The sequence below is a fragment of the Chenopodium album genome, chromosome 13 (assembly GCF_948465745.1).
Source record: "Chenopodium album chromosome 13, dcCheAlbu1.1, whole genome shotgun sequence".
In the NCBI taxonomy this organism is placed as follows: Eukaryota; Viridiplantae; Streptophyta; class Magnoliopsida; order Caryophyllales; family Amaranthaceae; genus Chenopodium; species Chenopodium album.
In genome coordinates this window covers 17,839,862-17,863,609 of record NC_137846.1, presented here as the reverse complement: position 1 = coordinate 17,863,609, position 23,748 = coordinate 17,839,862, and the positions used below count along the sequence as shown (strand labels likewise).

Here is a 23,748-nt window from a genome sequence, read left to right as displayed (position 1 = left end):
ATGTTTTTCCAAATGAACATCCTCACCTCGTTTGCTGTTATTCTACCGGCTCTACCTCTATCCATTTAGTGAAGTAGTCTATCCCCACTATTAGGAATTTTCGTCCTCCTGTAGCCGACGTGAAAGGTTCGACAATATCCAATCCCCATTGTGCAAAAGGAATTGGGTTAAGGATAGGTGTCAAATAGTTTGGTGGCTGATTTATTGCCGGCCCAAACTTCTGGCATTTATCGCATTTTTTGACGTAATCTAGGGTATCTGCGTTCATTGTCGGCCAATAATATCCTGTTTTCATTGCCTCCAAGGACACTGACCGTCCACCCGCGTGATTTTCGCAATCACCCTCGTGAATTTCTTCTACTAGCCTTGCAGACTCATAAGCCGTTATACACCTTCGTAACGGTAACGAAAAACCTCGCTTATATAGCATACCTCGGAACATGATGAACCAGATGCTATCTTTCTTAACCTTTTGTGCTTCCACCTTGTCGGTAGGGAGAACGCTATGCACCTTATAGGCCAATATGTTATCGTACCATTCCCTGCCGTCAGTAACACAATTGACCTTTTTTGGAGCCTCTTCATCAATGCTCTTTCGTTCCAAAATCTCCACCATTACATTGCATTCTAAGTCATTGAAGCTTGAACTTGCTAACTTTGCTAAAGCATCTGCTTGGGCATTCTGAGCACGTGGGACTAGGTTGATTTTAAAGTGCTCCAATTTTGCCGTTATGGCCTTTAACTTGGCCAGATAAGCAATCATTGTTTGTTCTCGAGCTTCATATTCACCGCTAAATTGATTTGCCACTAACTGTGAATCGGTTGACAACTCGATTCGCTTTGCCTCGACAGCTCTGCACAACTGTACCCCCGCCAGGGCTGCTTCATACTCGACCTCGTTATTCGAGGCCTTGAATTTGAACTTGGTAGCGTATTCAAATACGTCTCCCTGTGGGGAGACCATGATGATACCAGGTCAAGAACCTGTTGATGCAGCGGAGCCGTCAACAGAGACTTTCCACACTCCGACGTCCTCTTCTTCTTCGGTATAGGATATTTCAACTATAAAATCGGACAGAGCCTGAGCTTTTATGGACACTCTCGGCTTGTAGATTATTACATACAATGACCCATTTGAGTAAACGCCCAGAAGTTTCCATCTTTTGTAGAGATTTCTCTAACGGTTGATTCGTTAGGACTTCAATAGTATGTGCATCGAAGTACGGTCTCAACTTTCGCGCAGATATGACCACCGCATATGCAATTTTCTCTACCAAGGGGTATCTTCTTTTCGCAGCATTCAAGACGTGACTCACAAAATAAATGGGCTTTTGTACTTTTTTCCGTTCTACTTACAACACAGCCGCTACCGTTTTTGGGGATGCCGAGATGTACAATTGCAGGGTCTTTCCTTGTTCTGGCTTTACTATTGTAGGTAAGGACCTTAGATGATTCTTTACCACCTCTAACGCTTCTTCTTGCTCTTTTCCCCAAACAAACGTTTTGTTTTGGCGCAGGACCACAAAGAACGGCAAGGCTTGATCAGCAGATTTGCTAATAAAACTTGTCAATGCCGCTATGCGACCAGTAAGCTTCTGTATATCCTTTGTTGATTTCGGCTGTGGTAAGGTAAGGATAGCCTCGATCTTGTCTGGATTCGCATCTATTCCTCTTTCACCGACCATGAACCCCAAGAACTTCCCCGACCGAACTCCAAAGACGCACTTCTCTGGGTTCAACTTAATCCGGTAGTGCCGAAGGGTTTCAAATATTTCCCTTAAATTTGCGACATGATCTGCGGCCAATCGGCTTTTTACAATCGAGTCATCAACATACACTTCTACATTTCTTCCCTTTTGGTTTGCAAAGACTTTGTCTACTAGCTTCTGATATGTTGCTCCCGCGTTTCACAGCCCAAACAGCATGGCTTTATAGCAGTACACGCCGGCATCCGTGATGAAGGCCGCCTTGGTTCTGTCGGGCTCATACAAACTGACTTGATGGTACCCTGAAAAGGCATCCATAAAGCTTAGCAAAGCATGGCCAGAAGTGGAGTCCACAAGCCTATCTATCTTGAGCAGTGGGTAGCAATCTTTTGGACAAGCTTTATTCAAATATGTAAAGTCCACGCACATTTGCTAACCATTCAGGATATGTACATGGTTCAATAAACCCTGCCGCTAGCAACTTGTTTTATGGCTTCGATCTTTTCTGTCGAGAAGTTTCTTTTCTTCTGCCTAATCGGCCTTGCTCATCTATCTACGTTCAGTTTGTGCACCATAACGTTTGGGTGAATCCCTGGCATCTCATCTGCCGAAAAGGTAAATACGTCCGTGTTTTCCCGCAAGAGTTCCACCAAGTGGCACCGCGTGTCGACATTCATATCGGATCCAACTCGCACTACCCTTCCCGGGACCTTAGGCTGCAATTCAACTTCGACGAACTCTCCACCTGGAGAGGGGTGGGGAACCATTACCGGCCTAGTATCGAAATTTTCCATCGCCAAGTCATGTGCGGATGCAGTTCGCTCTTTATTCTGAGTTGGCCATTCCACGCAGGGCTGCCGGTTTAGTTGTTTCAATGCCGACACATAACATTCCCTAGCCATAGTCTGGCTGCCCCTTATGCGCTCTGTCCTGCCGACATTAGACACGTACACCATTGTCAGATGGTACGTTGACACTACGGCCTGCACATCATGGATCAAAGGTTTGCCGATGATGACGTTATATGCTGACGGTACGTCTATGACCAGGAATTCTGTCATAACATCCCTAGCTGCTGCATCCTCAACATTTCTAACTTGTAAAGCGATGCTACCCTCTGGCCTGACCGTGGATCCATTAAAGCCAATAACAGGGTACGATACTAGCGTCAGGTATTGTCGGCCTATCCTCATGGCATCGAATGCCCTTGCGAACAGGATGTTGGCGGAGCTTCCACCGTCAACCAGAGCTCGTTTGATGTCGGCTCCATTAACCATTAGTACTAGTACCAACGGATCATCGTGGGGAAAAACAATCCCCCTGACATCAGCTTTCGAAAAAGACACGGAAGGAATTGAAGCGGGTCGGGGCCGCTCCTCTAACCCCAGCGCATCCACTATGTGCTTGTACTCCGACAGACTCTTTTTTGCCCCGCTCACCGAACCTCCATGCACTTGTCCGCCAGTAATGACATCTATCGTGATTTTATGGCCTGGTGGCGCATTCCCCTATCGATATACCTCTGTATGTTTTTGCTTGTAAGTATCATCTTGCATAGATGAATCACCCTGCTTTCGGTACTCAGTTTGCCTCGGCTGTGGGGGTTGTTGTCGGCTCGATCCTGCCTGAGCTCGATATTGAGATAGGTGCCCCTTCCTGATGAGGTCTTCAATATTCTCTTTCAGTTGGATACAGTCTTTGGTGTAATGGCCGACATCTTTGTGAAACATACAATATTTCTTTATATCCCGGCCTTTTGTTACCATCGGCGCCGGCCGACTCCAATCCTCCCTATGTTGGTTAATGGAGTATATCGCAGCTCTAGGTGTGTTTAGCTGTTTGTAGTTTCTGTATCGGCTTAGACCTTTAGCTGGCCTACCAGCTCTGATGATTTTGTTGTTGCGGCCTACTTACACAGCCGGTATAGGCGTTTGTTGTTGCATTATCGCTCAGACGCCGAGAAGGCTCGGGTGATGCCAACTGAGTACTGGTTTTCAAGAGCTCTTCGCTCTTTATATATTCATGAGCTTTGCCAAACGCAACATCGAGATTCGGGAAGGATTTCCGCGCCATATACTTTTTAAAGTCATTGTCGCCCAAACCGTTCATTAAGGCCATTACTGATATTTCTTGTAGCAAATTTGTTATGGTATTGGCCTCGTTGTTGAAATGTCTTATGAAGTCCCTAAGAGACTCATCCTTCCTTTGTCTGACGGCCATAAGCTCCCAAGACGTTCTCTGCCTTGCGCTGTTGCTTATGTACTGGCCCGTAAATAACCCTACTAGGGTTTCGAAGTAGTTAACGGAGCCAGGTTCCAGATTAGAAAACCAGTCCGAGGCGGCTCCTGTTAATGTTGTAGGGAAGAATTTGCACCACACCGCATCTGTGTCGGTGTATAACAACATATGGCTTTCGAAAGCTGCCACATATCTTTTGGGGTCCCCTTTGCCGTCATACATACATGACGACATTTTGATTTTTTCCATTTGCTGATCAAGTACTTCTTGGGTGAATGGAGATACTCTTGGTCTGACAATAGCTCTGGCTATACATCTCGACGACCCACTACTGGCCTCTTGCCGATAAGATCCTGAATCACCTGTCTGCATACCCTGAGTAGCCTGTTGTTCGGACGGTATCACCACTTCATGGGGTTGCGGTTGAGGTTGCGGTCCTGCTTGGTTAAACTAGCTTTCGAGGTTAACGACCACAGGTGTTGTCGGCATGTTTCCCCCTGCCCTAGCAGCTACCGTCCCAGCTTCCTTTCTTTTCCGAGACATTGCCGGCATAACCTTGGCCGTTATCTCCGGTTCTTCAGGAGTAAACTCTTCCAAAGGGTCTGGGGTTGGTGCTCGATTTCGTTCTGGTGTTATCGGCGTGTTTACAGTACCCCTGTTAAGAAGGCGAGTTTCGTCTTCCACTACAATTTCTGGCATGCTGTTCATGGTTTTGCTTACGTCAGCATTAAGAACACCGCTATCATAATTTCGATTTTCAGTTTTTGGCATTGGTACAGTAATTTCATTATTTCCTTTCATGACTGTCGAAGGTCTTTCGGACGATAGAAGTTATTACTATCCCCTCCTTCTAGCGCCAATTGTTTAGGGTGAGCTCCGGTTCCGTGAGTCCTTGAGGGTTGGTAAAGGTTTACCGTCCAATTAAGCATCTGCACAGTCAGCACAAATTAGCTAACCCGGGGGATTATCCGGGGATAACCGCTCCGATGCTAAAGTTAGTATTCTGATGAAAAGAAGGAATGAAGATAGAGAAAGTACTTAGAGAGAGAGAGAGAGAGAGAGAGAGAGAGAGAGAGAGAGAGAGAGAGAGGTACCTTGTAATGAAAATATGCTTGGGTATTTACAGGAAGATAATCAAGCTGGTGCCACCTATCAGCATAGGTGGCAAATTGACCTTGTAGGCAGCAGGTGCCAACGTGGCCTAAAACAGTTCTCCACGTGGCCGAGATAAAGGCCGTTATGGATGTTAAGCTAATATGCTAATCAACAAATGGTTAGCAGGGTAGCATCTTATTATCGGCTAGATACTAACGGTGTCGGTATCAACCCATACACCTACTGATAAATGTGACTTCCATCGTCTAGAGTTAATTCATCGGACCAATGACGGCCTTCAACGCGCAGGGTGGATCAACATCAGGACCAATATTGTCCCCGAACCTGATCCCGAATGTATAGTTGCGCGAAATTGAGGATCATAGAGCGAGCCGTGAAAGTGATCCTAGAGCGAGCCAAGAAAATACCTCAAAATTGCACCGAATGCACGATTTGCTTGGAGGGATGGGATATACCCGAACAGCAAAGTATATGGGTTTTGCAGACATGTGGTCATAAATTTCACAAGGATTGTTTGTTTTCTTGGTGTAAAGTGGCTAACAAAAACTCTTGTCCTACTTGTTGTACCCAACTGCTTCAATCCGGCATAGTCCATCTTTAGTCTTAGACTTAGGGTTACTTTTTGCTAATATTCAATTTTATAGTATTATGTAACATTCTTATTGTAGGGAATATTTCAAGCATTACCCCAAACTTGAACCCCACTATGATCATACACTTAAGCATGGTGGCGTCCAAAGGGAAGGAAGCTAGAGCAAAAGAGTCGCCAACAAGTTTTAGGAACTTGTAAACCGTTCACGGGGTGAAGGTTACACCCCTTAACGATCCATGAGATCGTCAACTCCAAAAGGTCTTGAACCAAATAGGGTTCGGGGATGAAGGTACAAATCCAACCTAAAAGAGGTTGAACCTGCCCTAAATAGGCCTCTACTTCATTCTTCTTGTATTCATGTGCGCTTTCTGACTAACATGCAAACAAAAGGTTAACCCTAAACCTGTTTATCTATGTTGGTTGATTATTAATGCACAAATAAAACTATTATTGGTGATCACTTGAATTATAATCATATTAGCCTAAACAAGATTATTAATTATCTTATTAAGCGTGATTACAAGTACAAATTCCCTTTAAACATGCATAAAAGGTGTGATCAAGCAATAACAATAAATAAGCATCAAGCAACATAACAATAATCATCATGATAATAATCATAAAAATAATCATGTTAATAATAAAGCATAATAATAGCAAGATCCTAGGCATGATACTTACAAGATTAATAACAAACCCTAGCATGTCACTAAGCATTTAAGATCAAAGCTTTAAACCTAACATGATACTAACATGATATTAGGAAAGAAAATAGGAAGCATCATAGAAACCATAATTGATATAAGCAAATCACCCTAAATATCATACTAAGGAAAGCATCCTAACATGATACTAGGAACCAAAATAACAATATTTACATGATTTCTATATCATTAGACCAATTAAACAATTAAAGTACTTACTTCGATGCCTCGTATCTCTTTCTAATAACAAAATACACACGTTAGTAACTTCAAGGAAAAGTATAAAACAAACAATTAAATTAAATAATTGAAAGAGAGATTTGGGACCAAACCCTCAGAAATTATAACCTTTCACGTCTAGGGCGAAGGCAAATTCGAACTTGGCTAGGTGTGTCTAGTGCTAATGTATGAGGAATTGTGTTTGAGGGAAGGTTTAGAAAGAGAGAGAGAAAGCTTCTAGCTTTAGAGAGAGAAAGAGAGAGATGATTGTAGATTGTAGATGATTGTATATTGTTGATTGTAGATTTTAGATGATTGAAGAAAGGGGAGACATGACCTCTATTTATAGGAAAAAAGAGAGTCGAAGAATAAGAAAAGAATCCGAATTCGAATCGAAATAAAACTCGTCGGTCAGCAGTTTTTGCGAATTTTGTTTTTATCATAACTTTTGATCCAGAAGTCCAAATAAGTCATATAATATGTCGTTGGAAAGCTCTTGAAGTATAATTTCTAACCCAATTAGAATCAGATTAAAATATTTTGTAGATAAAAAAATATGGCCGAAATAGTGGAACGGTGTCAGTTTTGGATAGAGTTTCGTATTCCTTTCATATCTTTTTCGCTATAGCTCGGAATTAATATTATAATATATCATTGGAAAGATAATTTCAAGATCTATCCAACCATATAATATTTGGATAAAAATTATGAGGCCCAAAAGTAATATCTGACCGTCTTTGAACATCTTTAAATTCGAATAGAATTAGGACTTAAAAAAGGAATGTTTTTATTCAATTTCAAACTCTTTGATTTTATCTTTTCAAAAAGGATAATTAAGATCTTTTAGAAACTTATAAAATCTTCTAATTAAATCCTAATTATTTTAGGAATAGGATTAAACCTTTGGACCCTCCACATGATCATTGGGCCGTAGGTAAAATCCGGTTTAAGCCTAGTTTAGTATTTTGCCCATAACTTCCTCATTATTTATCGGAATTGGGCTTATAATATATCGTTGGAAAGGTCTTTTCAAAACCCATCCAACTACACTATTATTGAACCCTTATCATGGACCAAACTAAACTAGAATGCACGTTTTCATAAAATAGGGTGAGAAAAGAAATATTTTCTAAAACAGAAAGAAGAGATATTTTAATAAAAACATCCTCATCACTAGACTTTCCACACTTTCGCTTTGTTCGATAATCAAATGACATGAAAGGTATTCATCACCGGGTTTGGTTTTGGGGAGACACATTTGGGTGTCTACACTTATACTTTACCATTATATTTTTTATTTAATTTAATTATTCTTGTTATGCGTCATTCCCTAAATACAAGTTCAAAACTTTTTCTTGAAATATAATAACAAACTTCTTAAGATGTAGTAACAAAAATAAATATGTAAAAAAAAAACCATAAAAACAATAGTAACAACATAGTTTTTGGTGAGAAAATTTTCTGATAACACGTGTAATTTTAGGATATTTATGGAAAATTACCTTAGCACATTTGATTTTGTAAAACTATACCTTTTTTTTTCTTAGTGGTTGATTCAAAAAGAACTTATTCCACTTGCTATTCTTGATATATTCAATGATCCGTAGTACCAGTATAAAATAAACTAAAAATACATACTTCGTATACATTTATATATTAAGTGCAAAGCAAATATATACCACCACCACTACAGCTACTTTGCCTGCCTATTGATATGCTTCCCCGCATCTTTTAAAGATGCATTTTCCATCAAAATTGCACTCATCAATTTATGGTGTTAAGATTCTGAAATTGAGAGTTTAGAGCAATTTCTAGAGAGAGAAAGCAAGAGTTTGTTTTATTAATTGAGGAAAAATTTCTGAATAAATCAGAATATTACAGCATTGTTGCTTATATATACAAGAGCTCTAACAGAATTATTACATAACAAAATATCTATACAAAATATCTTGTAACAAACTTCACAACAAACTCTAACAAACGTATAACAGAAAATAGTAGCTTCTAGACTTCTTCCAGCTAGCCATACAGCTCATCATCAGCCATTCAATCTCCTGTCCTGTGCCAGCTTTTGAGGAAAGGCTGGTGTGTCATCTTGAGCTAGATCAATCTTGCTGTGCTCTGTAAGAACAGAATCTGGAGCCTTGATAGTATGATCATTATCATGATCATCAATACCCCCCCTCAAGCTGGGTGTGGATGACTCAAACAGACCAAGCTTGGATAGCAACTTAGTCAATTGAGGAGCAGGGAGAATTTTTGTCAAAATGTCAGCCAATTGAGCATCAGTAGGGACATAAGACAACTCAATGAGACCTTCCAAAACCTTATCTCTGGTGAAATGGACATCAATCTCAATATGCTTGGTCCTTTCATGCATAACAGGATTTTTTCCCAAGTGAATTGCTGACTGATTGTCACAGTTCAGCTTGATTAGTTTCAAATTTGTAACAACAAGATCTTGCAGCAACCTGACAAGCCACTCAATCTCTGATGATGCTGCAGCCATGGCACGATATTCTGCCTCAGTTGATGACTTTGAGACAGTAGATTGCTTCTTAGATTTTCATGAAACCAAACTCTTGCCAAGCATCATTAATGCAGGCTGCCCAGTCTGAATCTGAGTAAGCCTGTAATGTTAACTGTGTAGAGGCTTCCAGAAATAAACCTTGTCTAAGAGTACCAGCTATATACCTTAAAAGGTGTTGTAAGGCTTTTACATGCTGTATCCTGGGGCTATGCATAAACTGACTTAGAGTTTGTACTGCAAAAGAGATATCAAGCCTTGTATGAGTAAGGAAATTCAACTTTCCTACCAGGCATTTGTAGTGTTCTGGATCACTATACAGTTCCCCTTCTGTTGCTGTGAATTTCAAGCTAATAGGCAGAGGTGTCTTAGCTGATTTTGAAACACCAAACCACAACCTTCAAGCAACTCCTTAGTAAACTTCCTCTGACTGAGTATAATACCTCTAGGCAGTCTTGAAACCTCAATTCCAAGAAAATAGCTCAGCTCTCCTAAGTCTTTGATGCTGAACACTTGATGCAGATGGACCTTTAAGTCTACCAGAATCTCAGAATTTGAACCAGTGAGAATAATATCATCAACATAAACTGCTGCAATGCAAATATCATTGTTTTGTTTAAGAATGAAAAGTGAATAATCATTCTTATTCTGAATAAAACCTTTCTTCTTAAGTTCTGAAGTCAATCTAGCAAACCATTGTCTGCTGGCTTGTTTCAACCCATATAAAGATTTGACAAGCTTGCACACCTTGTTCTCTGGATTGGGTATACCTTGAGGCATCTTCATGTAAACTTCTTCATCAAGTGTGCCATGCAAAAATGCATTGTTAATGTCTAACTGGAACAAAGGCCAATTATAGCCAGCTGCAATGGCCAGTAAACACCTTATTGTTGCCATTTTAACAACAGGAGAGAAGGTTTCATCATAGTCTATTCCATATTTCTATGTAAAGCCTTTAGCAACAAGTCTTGCTTTATGCCTTTCAAGTGTCCCATCTTTCTTCAGCTTCACCTTGTACACCCATTTACACCCTATAGCTTTCTTACCCTTAGGCAAGTCTGTAACAACCCATGTGTTGTTGGCTGCCAAAGCTTCAAGTTATTTATTCATAGCATCTATCCATTCTAGATGCCGTGCTGCTTCAAAGTAAGTAGTTGGTTTTGTTACACTTGAGATCTGAGCAATGAAAGCCTTTAATGGAACAGGAAACTCATCATAGGCAACAAAATTACACCAATGAGAAGTTGTAGAATCAACTACACACACATAATCAATCATCCAGGCTGGTTTCTTTGTGGGTCTGGTTGACTGTCTTTCAGGTGGGGGTGGTGTTTGGGTTATAGGTGGAGGGTTATTTGAGATAATATGACCAGGGTGAGGTAATATTTGTGTGTTTAGGTTATTTTGTGGGTCTGGTGTAAGGTCAGTAGTAGTTTGGTCAAGGGAACAGGACAAAAATACCAGGTACATTAGGATCAAAAATAAAGTGAATGCTGTATCTGCTGGGACAAAAATTGGGTCTAGTTTGGGTGTATTGTTTGATAAATGAAATGGAAAGTCTCTCATGAAAAGTAACATCTCTAGAAACAAACACTGTATTTGTTTCTAAATTCAGAAGCTTATAAGCTTTTTGTCCAGTTGGATATCTAAGAATTACACAGGGTGTTGCCCTGGAAGCAAACTTTGTTCTGCTATTTTTGAGAGTGGCAGCATAACATAAGCAACCAAACACTTTAAGATGCTCAATGCTAGCTGCAACCCCATGAACTTTTTCATATGGTGTAATATAACCAATACATGACAATGGTATTCTGTTTATTAAATGTGTTGCAGTTAATAAACACTCTCCCTAATATTTTGTAGGAACCTTAGACTGAAAGAACAGGGCTCTTGCTGTCTCCAAAAGATGCCTATGTTTTCTCTCCACAACTCCATTTTGATGTGGAGTATCTACACAACTCCTCTGATGAAAAATCCCAAACTTCTCATATACTGTGAGTATTCTGCCCTTACACAACTCCTTTGCATTATTAGTTCTCAAACTCTTGACATATACACCAAATTGAGTGTGAATAAAAGTAATAAAAAACTCTAAGATATCAACACAATCAGACTTTTGTTTTATTAAAAATGTCTAAGTATGTCTTGACATATCATCTACAACAGTTAAGAAATAAGAACATCCATCATGAGTTCTTATTTTGTAAGGCCCCCAAGTGTCTACATGTAATAAATCAAAATAGTTGACACTCTTAGCACTATCTTTTGGAAAAGACTTCCTAACTTGTCTAGCTTTTGGACAAATTTGACATATGTTGTCATTACAAGCTTTATTTGAGAACTTAGAATCTATATGACTCATTTTATTGAAAGGAAAGTGACGTAATCTCAAATGCAGTAGCTTAGCTTCATCTCCTACAGCCAAATTTATTGAAGGTTTAATAACTGTCTTCTTCAAGTCACCATCTGACACAACATACAGACCTGAGTCCAAATTACCAAGAACTAGAGAAGTGTTCTGGGAATGATCCTGAATCAAACACTTATCATGTGTAAAGACAATATCACAGTACATATCTCTACAAATCCTATGTGTGGATATCAAATTGAAATGCAGGTCAGGAACATGCAGTACATTCTTAAGCACTATACCATTATCAAACTTCACAGTACCTATATGCTTAACTTCTACTTGCTTTCCATTTTCCACAGTAAGTGTACTTGGAAACTTATCAAACACATCATATGAATCAAATAAACTCAAATTTGAGGATATATGATCATTTGCTCCACTGTCTATTCTCCACTTAGAATTCAGACAAGTGATTAGGCAATTACCTGCCATATTGGCCATTCCATTGAACTGCTGAGAGCTATCCTGCTGCTTATCTTGTTGAATAAGGCTGATAAGCTTCTCATACTGCTCTTTGGTGAAGTAATTGGTGCATTCTTCTTCACCCTGACCTCTTCCACAAGCTACAGCTGCAACTTTCTTTCCTTTGTTCTTGGTGAACCCTCCCTTTGCAGGATAATCATGTAATTTCCAGCACTTGTCTATGGTGTGATTATTCAATTTGCAATGATCACAAAATAGAGGTGCTCGAGCAGCTGTGGGATAGTGTTTACTGTAAATTCTCTTCTCCTCTGCAGCTGCAAATGCCATACTATTAGGCTGCCTAGTAACTGCATCAGTAATCTGCTTCTGCCTTTCATCTTGAATAAGCAAATTATATGCAACAGACATAGAAGGCAAAGGATTCATCATCAAGATATTTTTCCTAACTCCAGCATGTTTAGGATCAAGTTTCATAAGAAATTGAATCAGTCTTTCATCTTGCTGAGATTTCAGAAATTTCTGTGTCAAATTACAGGTACACCTGGAACAATTGCAGACAGGAATCGGATTTGCAGCACTAATCTGATCCCAAATTCCTTTGATCTTTGTAAAAAACTCAGCTATTGAGGAAGAACCTTGCTCTAACTGATTCAAAGTTTGTTGCAACGAATAAATCTAAGGTCCAGAAATCACAGAATACCTGTCTTCAAGATCCTTCTAGATCTCATATGCAGTTGAGAAGAAGATAACACTCTTAGCAAGAGTATTGTCTAGAAACCTCAGTATGTATGATATTATCATATTATTGCACCTGCTCCAAGCATTGTACATTGGATCTGCTTCCCCTGGATTCTGCAAGCTTCCATCTATGAAGGCCATCTTGTTCTTCATTGACAGTGCCAAAATCATACCTCTCTTCCAATCTTGATAATTCTCACCATTGAACTTCTCAGAAACAAGTGAAATTGCTGGATTTTCACTTGGATGAATGTAATAAACTGATCCGGGATCTTGTGTTGGATTAACACTTTGTGCTGCCATCGTAATCAAGGTTTAATGCTTGAAAAATTAGCTTGAAAAATTGATTTCAGCAAAGAATTTGTATGAAAAATTGAATCTGAATTCAAAAATCGAACCTGAAAAATGTAAAATTATATGAACTGATACTAAAATGAGTATCAGAATTGCTGCATATTATGAAAAAATTTGCGGAAAATTAGCAGATCTACTGCTCTGATAACATGTTAAGATTCTGAAATTGAGAGTTTAGAGCAATTTCTAGAGAGAGAAAGCAAGAGTTTGTTTTATTGATTGAGGAAAAATTTCTGAATAAATCAGAATATTACAGCATTGTTGCTTATATATGCAAGAGCTCTAACAGAATTATTACATAACAAAATATCTGTACAAAATATCTTGTAACAAACTTCACAACAAACTCTAACAAACGTATAACAGAAAATAGTAGCTTCTAGACTTCTTTCAGCTAGCCATACAGCTCATCATCAGCCATTCAATCTCCTGTCCCGTGCCAGCTTATGAGGAAAGGCTAGTGTGTCATCTTGAGCTAGATCAATCTTGTTGTGCTCTGTAAGAACAGAATTTGGAGCCTTGATAGTATGATCATTATCATGATCATCAACATATGGAAACGAATGTCACAACAGCAACATCGTACGCATCACCACCTTGCTTGGTGTCCCAAGAGGCGAGGCTGATCCTCGCTTTGAGAAGCTTCAATAACCTTGCCTCTTATGATTTCATCAAACGGATTGTCTACATTCCTAAACTCGTTTTTTGTGCCAGAGCTGCAGCTGGATAATACAAGCACATGGATGTATAACACACTGGCGAATATGCTACATAAAGAGGAGCAATCTTTGTCGAGACCAGACTACTATTATTGAGGAAACATAGGATGATACTTTCAACTTTCAACACTGAAGAATTTGTTACAACATAAAGGTTATATGTACAGGAAAGTGGTTTTCTTTACAATCGATGACAATTTAGAGAATCAAATTTTTTTCCCAGGATACAAAGTCACATAAGCAGGTGAACAAAGGATATCGTCATCATCTAAAGAGTAGATAAATATGGCATGCAAGGGTTGTCCGCATAACATCTCCAAGTTCCCAAGGTTTCAATAATTATCATATAAATTTTATTTTATATATTATAATATTTTTTGAAGCAAAGGAGGTAGTTCAAAATGTAAAACATCCATTTATACATATTCTAATCGATTAAATAATATACTTCACAACGTAATAAAATATTATTATTATGTAGACCTGTCAATCAGGGTCGGGTCATGAGTCATTTCGGATCGAGTCACTTCAGGTTACGCGTCAAATGTTTAACCTTTGCCAAAAGTTTTGGGTTAGGGTTAACCCAACGTGCTTTGAATAATTTTTTATTTAATTTATATTTTTCTAATTTATTTATTTATTTTTTTTATGTATTTAATCGAACATATTCACCTACATTATATTTAGTCATTATATGCCTATAGAAAATCGTCATAAAAACAAATCAATTCCTAACTAATTTTTTATCAATATATTTTAAAACTTGACATATAGATTAAAAATTTATCTTAAATCAATAAACAACTCGTGCATCACATGGGTACAAAGCTAGTATATATATATATTTTTTGAAGGAATTATAGTTTCAAATTTTAAAATAATATGATTCCTCAAAATAAAATAAATCTAGTGGAATAGTTAGTTATTGTTTTCTTGAGAAAAAATAATCAGGGAATAGGTTGTTATTGTTTTTTTTTTAAAAAAAGGTTGTTATTGATGTTTTTTTTAAAGTGTAAGCTATGTAGAATTCTAGTATAGGTCGGTGTTAAAAAAAAAAAAACTAGTATAGGTCAATTAATTAAGGGCTTTTGATTAGTCTATTAACATTGGCGGAAATCGACCTTATTTAATAATATTCCTTGCTGGTTCTCAAAAAAAAAAAAAAAAAAAAAAAAAAAATTAAGGGCTTTTGATTAAACATTGAAAATAAAGCTTTACAATAATAGATAGGCGGATGCAAGTTAACCTGAATGATATTACGTTACTCTTTAGGTTTTGTTTTGGGCAAAATTACCCTGTCCACGTGGACCAATCAGAGAGGACCTAGTGTCAAGCCTAGGCAGGTCCATTTGGGCCAATTGCCAACTGACACGTGTCAACCTAAGATGCTTCCTGAATTACGGCCTTCAAGTCCCAATTCCCAAGAGCGCCGCAAAATGGCGCAGCCCACCAAATCTAGGTCAAATGACCTAGAAGGGGCACGTTCACCAATGACCCTATAAATAGGGAGATATTCCTCAAATTTTGGGGACATTCAATCATTTTTTTACACCTACCCTACATTCTCTTACATCAGAGAAGCACCTGATCTCGGAATTCGAGAAGATCTCATTTCATTTTCCGCACCTTCTCCTACTTACATTCAAGTACTAACTTGATCGTCGGAGGCGGAGCTCCAAACACCTGGAATCTCCGTTGTTTTGCAGGTACAGGCGCAGTCGGACCAGTCCTCGAGCTATAACTCTCCCGAGGGACAAAAACACCCAAAACATTTGGCGCCGTCTATGGGGAGAGTACATCAAGGATGGTTCAAGAGTCTGTACCGTGTTCTGACCCCAAGGCTAACCAGCCGGGGTCTTTACAGATGATGAGGATGATGATCCTCAGGTTGGAACGTACATAGCCAAAGATGGATCTTTCATCACTAAGCGCATCCGTCCCAGAAACACTCTGGAACGCGGTGAAAGCCAAGCGGGTACCAGTAGCCCCCTGATCAGCCGGAAGGGGAAACCCAGTCGGCAAGAGGTCAGGCTCCAGTCACCAGAGACGAGCTCATAAAATTCATGACGAGTTTCAAGGGTGAGATCAAGGACCTGATCGAAAAGAAAACGGCTGGCTCTAGCAAGAGTCAGCCGACCAAGAAGTCCCCTCGAACTGCGAGGAAGAAGCCAGTCAGGGACAGGCAGCCAACTCCACATCTAAAGGACAAGGCAGCCGCAACCCTTGACTGGTCCAAGATCCTTCTGCCCCAGAAGGGTCCAAGGAGTCCCCGTTGGGAGAATCAACCGGTGGGTAGCAAAAAATCTATCCTTGATGCTCGGCAAATCATTGAGTGCAGGAGAAGTCAGCAGCTGTCTGAGTCAGCCTCTACTTCGAGCTTTCCATACTGCTTCAAAAACACATCTGCAGAAAATATTCAATCCTTACATGAGAGCCATAAAGGCGGTAATACAGTCCATTCTGGCCCGTAGATGATCGAGAATGCACCGTATGTACCTCCTATGGTCTACGGTCCGTATTCTCCTCACTTCATGCAGTCGGCCCTCTTTGGGGGTCAGGTGGCATATAACATCCAGCCTTTGGACTGGCAGCTCCGTCTGCTCAATCTTGGTGAACAAACTTCTGCGTTAACCAAGGAGATAACTGAGGCGGCACAGCCGGCCAAGGTTAAGAATGTGTTGGTGGGTGCTTATGATGGTACCACCAACATGAAGGACCACCTCATGGCCTAATCTAATCTCATGCACATGCAGGGGCTAGAGGATGCTATGTGGTGCTGGTGCTTCCCGGCTACATTGAAGGCCATTACCCAGCAATGGTTTGGCAACCTGCCAGCCGGAAGTATCGATAGCTTCAGGAAGCTTGCCTTCCTGTTTGCCTCCAACTTCTCAATGAACATCTCTGCCAAGAAAACAAGTCTTGACTTGAGTACCATCCGACAGGGAGATAGAGAAGGGCTTCGCTCCTATGTCAGGCGGTTTAACCTGGTGACGACTCAAATCTAGGGACTGTCTAGCGAGGTAGCCTATACAGACTTCTTCAAGGGTCTGAAGGACGGGTCGACCTTTAAGTTCGACCTTGTCCGAAAGAGGGTCTTCACCCTTCAAGAGGCGTTGATAGAGGCGGAGAGCTTTATTCAAGCCACCGACCTCTGCTCGTCCAGCAACCAGTCGGACTCTAAGAAGTCCGACAGGCAAAAGGAGAGTCGGACTGCTCAGCCGGCTCAGAAAGCTGCAGAGAGCAAAAAGAGAAAAGAAGTCTGGGAGGTTGAGGAACCTAATCAACCGTCCAAAAAGAAGAAGAAGGAATTCAAACCGTATGTCTCACGGTATGAATTCAAAAAAGACTGTTACACCATCTTTACAGAGGTGAAGGACCGGCTGACCATTGAGAAGCCGAATCCTATAAAGAGTTCCGTTCAGTTGCGGAACAAGAATAAATTCTGTCACTTCCATCAGGAGGTGGGCCATGACACCAACGACTGCTATAGCCTTAAGCGGACATTGGACCGTCTGGCTAACAAGGGCTTGCTGAAGTCCTATGTCTTGAAGTCCAAAGCGACTTCTAAGACGAATTCGGGGCAGTCGTCAAAAACTGTCCAGCCTACTAGTAGCTCGGATACCGACAAGGATCCGGTCTACACTATAACAGGCGGATTCGCATGCGGTGGCCCGACCATCCGGGGCACCAAGGATCATTTGAAGAGGATGATTCACTCGGTTGATGATGGACAGAAGTCCTCAAGTGGAACATTCCCAGACATCCTCATCACTAAGAAGGATCGGGGCAAAGTTCGCCGACCGCATGACAACCCAGTCGTTATTGAATGCAAGGTCGCCAACCAGCTGGTTGGCTGGATCCTCATATATACGGGTAGGTCCTCTGATCTCATCAGCTACAAGTGTCTGTCCCGGCTTAATTACAAGCGGGATAGCCTGCGTGACGTCTCCCATCCACTAGTTGGCTTTGGCGGAAGGGTTGTGCACCCAGTCGGACAAATTGACATACCCATCCGGCTGAGGGAGAAGGGAAAGGGGCGACACATGGTCGTCCGGTTCCTGGTGGTTAAAAGAGCTGACCGCCTACAACATAATTCTTGGTTGACCTACTCTGAACGAGTGCAAGGCCGTCATCATTCCAGCTCTCATGCTCCTCAAGTATGAAAAGGATGATGGCTTTGTTGGCTCCCTCAACGGGGATCAGAAGACAGCAAGGGAGTGCTATCTCTCAGACGTCAAGCCGACTGCTGTCGCAGCCGGTCAACCGAAGGAGCTAATAGACCTTGACGATGTCAAGGACCCTAATTCACCCCCTCTAGCAGCTGCAAAGAAAAGAAAAACTAAATAGCTGGTGGAGGTGAAGAAGGAGAAGAAATAGCAATCACTGACCGGGGAACGGTCAGATGATCTCCGTCCCCAGCCGGCTGGTGAGCACATTGACATTCCTCTGGACGACAGCCGTCCAGAGCGAACTATTAAGGTGGGGACGACTGGCTTTGAAAGGCTTGGTGCAGACTTGCACCTTTTGCTGAAGGAATTCAAAGACATTTTTTCCTTTGCAGACTTGCACCTTTTGCTGAAGGAATTCAAAGTATCAGCCCGGATCTCGCTGTCCACAAGCTCGCCGTGGATCTAAAAAAGAAGCCCATCCGACAAAAGAAAAGAACTCACGTCGAGGAAAGGAGTCAGGCGGCAGCTGCCGAGGTCAAGAAGCTGTTAGACGTCGGGTTCATTCGGCCATGTAACTTCCCTGATTGGGTTGCGAACGTGGTGCTTGTTAAGAAGCCGAATGGAACTTGGCGCATGTGTGTTGACTACACTGACTTGAACAAGGCATGTCCGAAGGACAATTACCCGCTTCCAAAGATTGACAGCCTTGTCGACTCTACAGCCGGGCATGCCTTGATGAGCTTTATGGATGCCTACTCCGGCTTCCATCATATACCCCTGTGGAAAAAAGATCAAGAAAAGACGGCCTTCGTCACTGATCAGGGGTTATTCTGTTATAAGGTGATGCCGTTTGGCTTGAAAAATGCACCGGCTACTTTCCAACGGATGATTGATACAGTCTTCATTAATCAGATTGGAAGGAATATAGAGGCGTACATTGATGATATGATAGTCAAATCCAAGCTACAGATGGATCACCTTGCTGATCTTCGAGGAACGTTCACCACACTCAGGCGGCATAAGGTCATGTTAAATCCCAAAAAGTGTGTTTTTGGTGTTGAGTCTGGGAAGTTTCTCGGATTCCTGATTGACCAAAGGGGGATAGAGGCTAACCCTGAGAAGATACAGGCGGTGATTGACATGAAGTCACCCCGCTCTGTCAAGGAAGCTCAGAGGCTTACCGGTTGTCTGGCTGCGCATGAGAGATTTCTCAGTCGGTCAGGTGATAAGTGCCTTTATTTCTTCCAAGCAATCAGGAAGAAGACTAGATTTGAATGGGGGGATGATGCTGAGGCGGCCTTTCAAAAGCTGAAAGAACACTTACACTCCTTGCCTAGGCTTGTTAGCCCTCTGCCAAAGGAGATGCTCTATATGTACCTAACTGTCTCAGATCATGCCCTTAGTGCTGTTCTCCTTGCTGAGAGAGACGGCAATAAGCTCCCAGTCTATATCATTAGCCATGTGCTCAGAAATGCTGAACTCCGGTATCCCATGGTTGAAAAATTTGGCCTTGCTCTCTACATGGTCGTTAAGAAGTTGAAACCATACTTCTTGACACATTCGGTGGTAATCTACACAGATCAAGCCCTCAAGCGGCCAATGACAACCCTGGACTCATCCGGTAGAATGCTCAAATGGGCTATTGAAATGCAAAGTCTTAAAATCACTTACGAACCGAGGAAGGCAGTGAAGGGTCAGGCGTTTGCCGACTTCATTGTCGAAATGACAAGGCCGGTTGTTCCGGACAACCTTGATCAGGTTTGGAAGTTGCATGTAGACGGGAGCTCTACTGTGAACGGCTGTAGTGCAGGCATAATTTGTCAATCTCCGGAAGGAGATAAATATGAGTATGCACTACAGTTTAAATTTCAGTCCTCAAACAATGAGGCGGAATATGAATCCCTGCTAGCCGGCATCCACATGTGTAAGGCGGCAGGGGCAACAAAAATTGACGCCTGCTCTGATTCTCAATTGGTCGTTAGCCAATACCATGGTGAGTATGAAGCCACCCATCTGGCTATGATCAAGTATTTGCAGGCGGTCAAGGCTGAAGCTGGGACACTTGAGCAATTTCATCCAAGTCAAGTGCCACAGTCTGAAAACAACCAAGCGGATGCTCTGTCAAAATTGACATCCTCCGCCTCCTGTGATACGCCTCGATCAGTCTTTTGGGAAGTAATGGAAAAACGAAGCATATCTGATGATGAACCCATTGGAGTGCTGGACCGAAGTTCTACTTGGATGGATGACATGCGGGCGTATCTGACAGACGGCACGCTCCCTAATTCACCTCAGGAGGCAGCCGTGCTGAAGAAGCGTGCAGCAAACTTCGAGATGAGAGAAGGAGAACTCTTCAAGGCAGGGTTTCTGAAGCCTCTATTGAAGTGTGTTACCCCGGAAAAGGGGAAAGAAGTTCTCGAAGAGTTGCATGCAGGATACTGTGCCTCTCATGCAGGTGGCAGATCCTTAGCCGTCAGGGCCAGGCGGCATTACTTCTGGCCTACTCTTGAGTCAGATGCCATGGAATTTGTCAAAAAATGTAACAAGTGTCAAAGATTTGGCAAGCTAATCCATCGGCCGGCTACTGACCTGACGACAATCTATAGCCCAGTTCCGTTTGCTAAATGGGGCATGGACATTCTAGGCCCGTATACGCCTGCACCAGGCGAAAAGCGCTATATTCTTGTGGTTGTGGATTATTTCACCAAGTGGGTGGAAGCAGAGGCGGTCAAAGGCATCAAGACAAAGGATGGCATCTCCTTCATTTAGAAGAACATTATCACCCGGTTTGGGGTACCCATGTCTATGGTGTTTGATAATGGACCTCAATTCGAGATGCCTCAGCTTAAAACTTGGTTAGGAAATCAAGGGATCTCGCATTATTTTGCATCAGTCGGCCGACCCCAAGCAAACGGCCAAGTTGAAGCCTTTAACAAACTCATGTCAGACGGTATTAAAAAGAAAATTGAAAGAGCCGGTGGTTTATGGGCTGAAGAGTTGATTCATGTCCTATGGGCCATCCGGACAACTGAAAAGGGGGCAATCGGTGAAACCCCATTTCTCATGGTTTACGGTGCTGAAGCCGTCTTGCCCATCGAGCATTATGAGCCGACTCTACGAGTCATGCTATACGATAAAGAGGCAAATTGGGAGGCCATGCGGCTAGCATTGGACTCACTCCTAGAGCGCAGGGGCAATGCCGCCTTGCGTCATGAGATTTACCGTCTGAGAATGACTCGTGCCTACAACAGGAGAGTGCATAAACGACCCTTAAAAGTGGGGGACTTTGTGTTACGAAAGATGGAGGCAAACGGTAGGGCCAATGAGCAAGGAAAGTTAACTCCTAATTGGAAAGGCCCCTACCGGATCTATGAAGAAGTAAGAAACGGCACCTACCGACTGGAAACTCCGTACGGCAGGCGGCTGCCTAGAACTTGGAATGTAGATAACTTGAAAAAGTACTACTTCTAAGACTTGTAAATTTTTGTAAATAAAAAGCCTATCAATGCAAAGTTGCTTTTTGTTTTCAATGTTAATTGCTTTGTATATATACATGCGCAACAATATGCTACCGCCTGTTGAAAACACAGACGGTCTACTGAATAAATAAGCTAGGTTAAAAACTTAGCGGCTAACCTAATATTTAAAATTGGTGGACCATCGTCAGTGCAATGCACAGACGACCCTTATAATGAATAAAACTAAGCTAAGTTAAAAGACTTAGCGGCTAAAATGATAATCAAACCGAGGCCAATGGCCGGATGCAAACTTTTTTTATAAATTCGTCTGCTCCTATTTGAGTATGGCTTCTGGCGACGCCCCTCCGGGTGTTATCGTCGCAGAGGGCATTCTATTGTTTGCTCTACCAGCATACGCAGACGGTAGAGATTGAACGACCAAATTGGTCAACTCATAGCTGTCTGACCAAAACAGTATAAAAGAATGATTAAGCTTAACACCGGATGTCAAGTGACATCAGCCGGTTAACTATTGAAGTTCTCTGTTAGTCTGTTCAACGAAATTGTACCAGTCACCCCAATGGGGCAGACAAACCAGGTGCAATGGATTGCAGGTATCCCAGACGGCCTTTAAGTTGTCTAGGGTCCATTAGACAGGCGGACAATATGTTCCTTGTTCCATTAACAGTCAGGCGGTAATTTCCCGTCTGGCTCACAAAGAAGTTATATGCGAATACCCGGTTGGTTAAAACGGCTGTCGTTGACGGCTGTGTGCTTGGTTTGGGGCAATCACTACTGTGATTGATTGACTTAGTAATATTCCATACTCTTTAAAGTATCAAGCATTCCAAAGTCAATCAATCAAAGAAGTACTGAAACCAACCACACAGCCGCCAGGGACAAAAGTAGCCGCCATACTATCTGAATTGCTGCATGCTTTAAAAAGTTGGGCAAAAATTCAGAAATTGAAATAAAATAACTAATTCACCAAACCGACCCAGTCGGCAAATTTCATTCAAAATCGGTCAAAACCGGATAACATTATTAACCGGATATACATCCGGGATGAGAAAAAGTATAATTGTTACCCGACCCCTCAGTCGGTAAAACTACAGAAATACTCGGCACGCAGGCTGGAAAAGGACAAAGATTGGCATATTGCCGCTCAAAGAAGAGGAAGGAAGCTGAATCATGGCTGCTGGGCCTGACCATCCGGGACCTGACCATCCTGGACTTGATCAACTTGAGCTTCATTTGCTTGGATCTGATCATCTGGGTCCACAGCCGGCTCCTCCTCATCATCAGAAACCTCGTAGCCTTCAAGGCCCAATTACCCTATCCACGTGGACCAATCAGAGAGGACCACGTGTCAAGCCTAGGCAGGTCCATTTGGGCCAATTGCCAGCTGACACGTGATGTCAACCTCAGATGCTTCCTGAATTGCAGCCTTCAAGGCCCAATTCCCAAGAGCGCCGCAAAATGGCGTAGCCCACCAATCTAGGTCAAATGACCTAGAAGGGCACGTTCACCAATGACCCTATAAATAGGGAGATATTCCTCAAATTTTGGGGACATTCAATCATTTTTTTACACATACCCTACATTCTCTTACATCAGAGAAGCACCTGATCTTGGAATTCGAGAAGATCTCATTTCATTTTCCGCACCTTCTCCTATTCACATTCAAGTACTAACTTGATCATCGGAGGCGGAGCTCCAAACACCCGGAATCTTCGTTGTTTTGCAGGTACAGGCGCAGTCGGACCAGTCCTCGAGCTGTAACTCTCCCGAGGGACAAAAACACCCAAAACTGGTTTACTACTACTAATGCTCCGTGCTACTTTTGTAATCAGGCAGTTGAGATATTTTTTTAAAAGGATTTTGAAATTTAAAATTGACATTAAATCATGTGGTTTACACTAATGTACATTTCTCTTTCATATTTATAACATGCTTGATAAAGGGTTAAGATGGTAAAGTGATTGGGTGTTTGAATCCCCTTAACCTTATGTGGTAATATGGTTGCTTGGGTGATGTGGCGTTACAATTAAAGTTAATTGATAATTTCCCTAAAGTTAATTTAGTGATGATGTGGCATAAAGAGATGTTGGGTAGGTGATGTGGCATCACGAAGTGCTTGTGAAGTGACGTGACGTAATTTAAAAGATCTATGTGGCACATTGACGTTTTTATAAATGCCTTTTAATAGACTAGTATTCTAATATAGATGTTATTTTTTTCTTACAAATTAAACATCATTTGCTCTAATTTTGAAAAATCGACTATAAATCCCCACACCTCTAGGACCTAAAACTTCAGTTGTCTCAATATCAATAGAAACTACTAAAGTCAAACATCGCATAGAAAAATCA

The 23,748-nt window shown here is 41.6% G+C and overlaps 3 protein-coding genes across 3 annotated transcripts; all 3 read right to left on the bottom strand.

Annotated features, from left to right (window-relative positions):
• Positions 1-37: 37 nt before the first annotated feature.
• On the bottom strand, positions 38-964 carry LOC145575326 (uncharacterized). The gene has a single exon (XM_081633210.1). It carries the CDS (start codon positions 962-964, stop codon positions 38-40), a length of 927 nt encoding a protein of 308 aa, XP_081489336.1.
• Positions 965-3,581: 2,617 nt separating this feature from the next.
• On the bottom strand, positions 3,582-4,316 carry LOC145575325 (uncharacterized). The gene has a single exon (XM_081633209.1). It carries the CDS (start codon positions 4,314-4,316, stop codon positions 3,582-3,584), a length of 735 nt encoding a protein of 244 aa, XP_081489335.1.
• A 5,728-nt stretch (positions 4,317-10,044) lies between these two features.
• LOC145575324 (uncharacterized) lies at positions 10,045-12,979 on the bottom strand. Its single transcript, XM_081633208.1, has 4 exons — positions 12,750-12,979; positions 11,428-12,479; positions 10,564-10,854; positions 10,045-10,184 (listed from the first exon to the last, which is right to left on the bottom strand). Exons 1-4 carry the CDS (start codon positions 12,977-12,979, stop codon positions 10,045-10,047), a joined length of 1,713 nt encoding a protein of 570 aa, XP_081489334.1.
• Between the last annotated feature and the right edge of the window lie 10,769 nt (positions 12,980-23,748).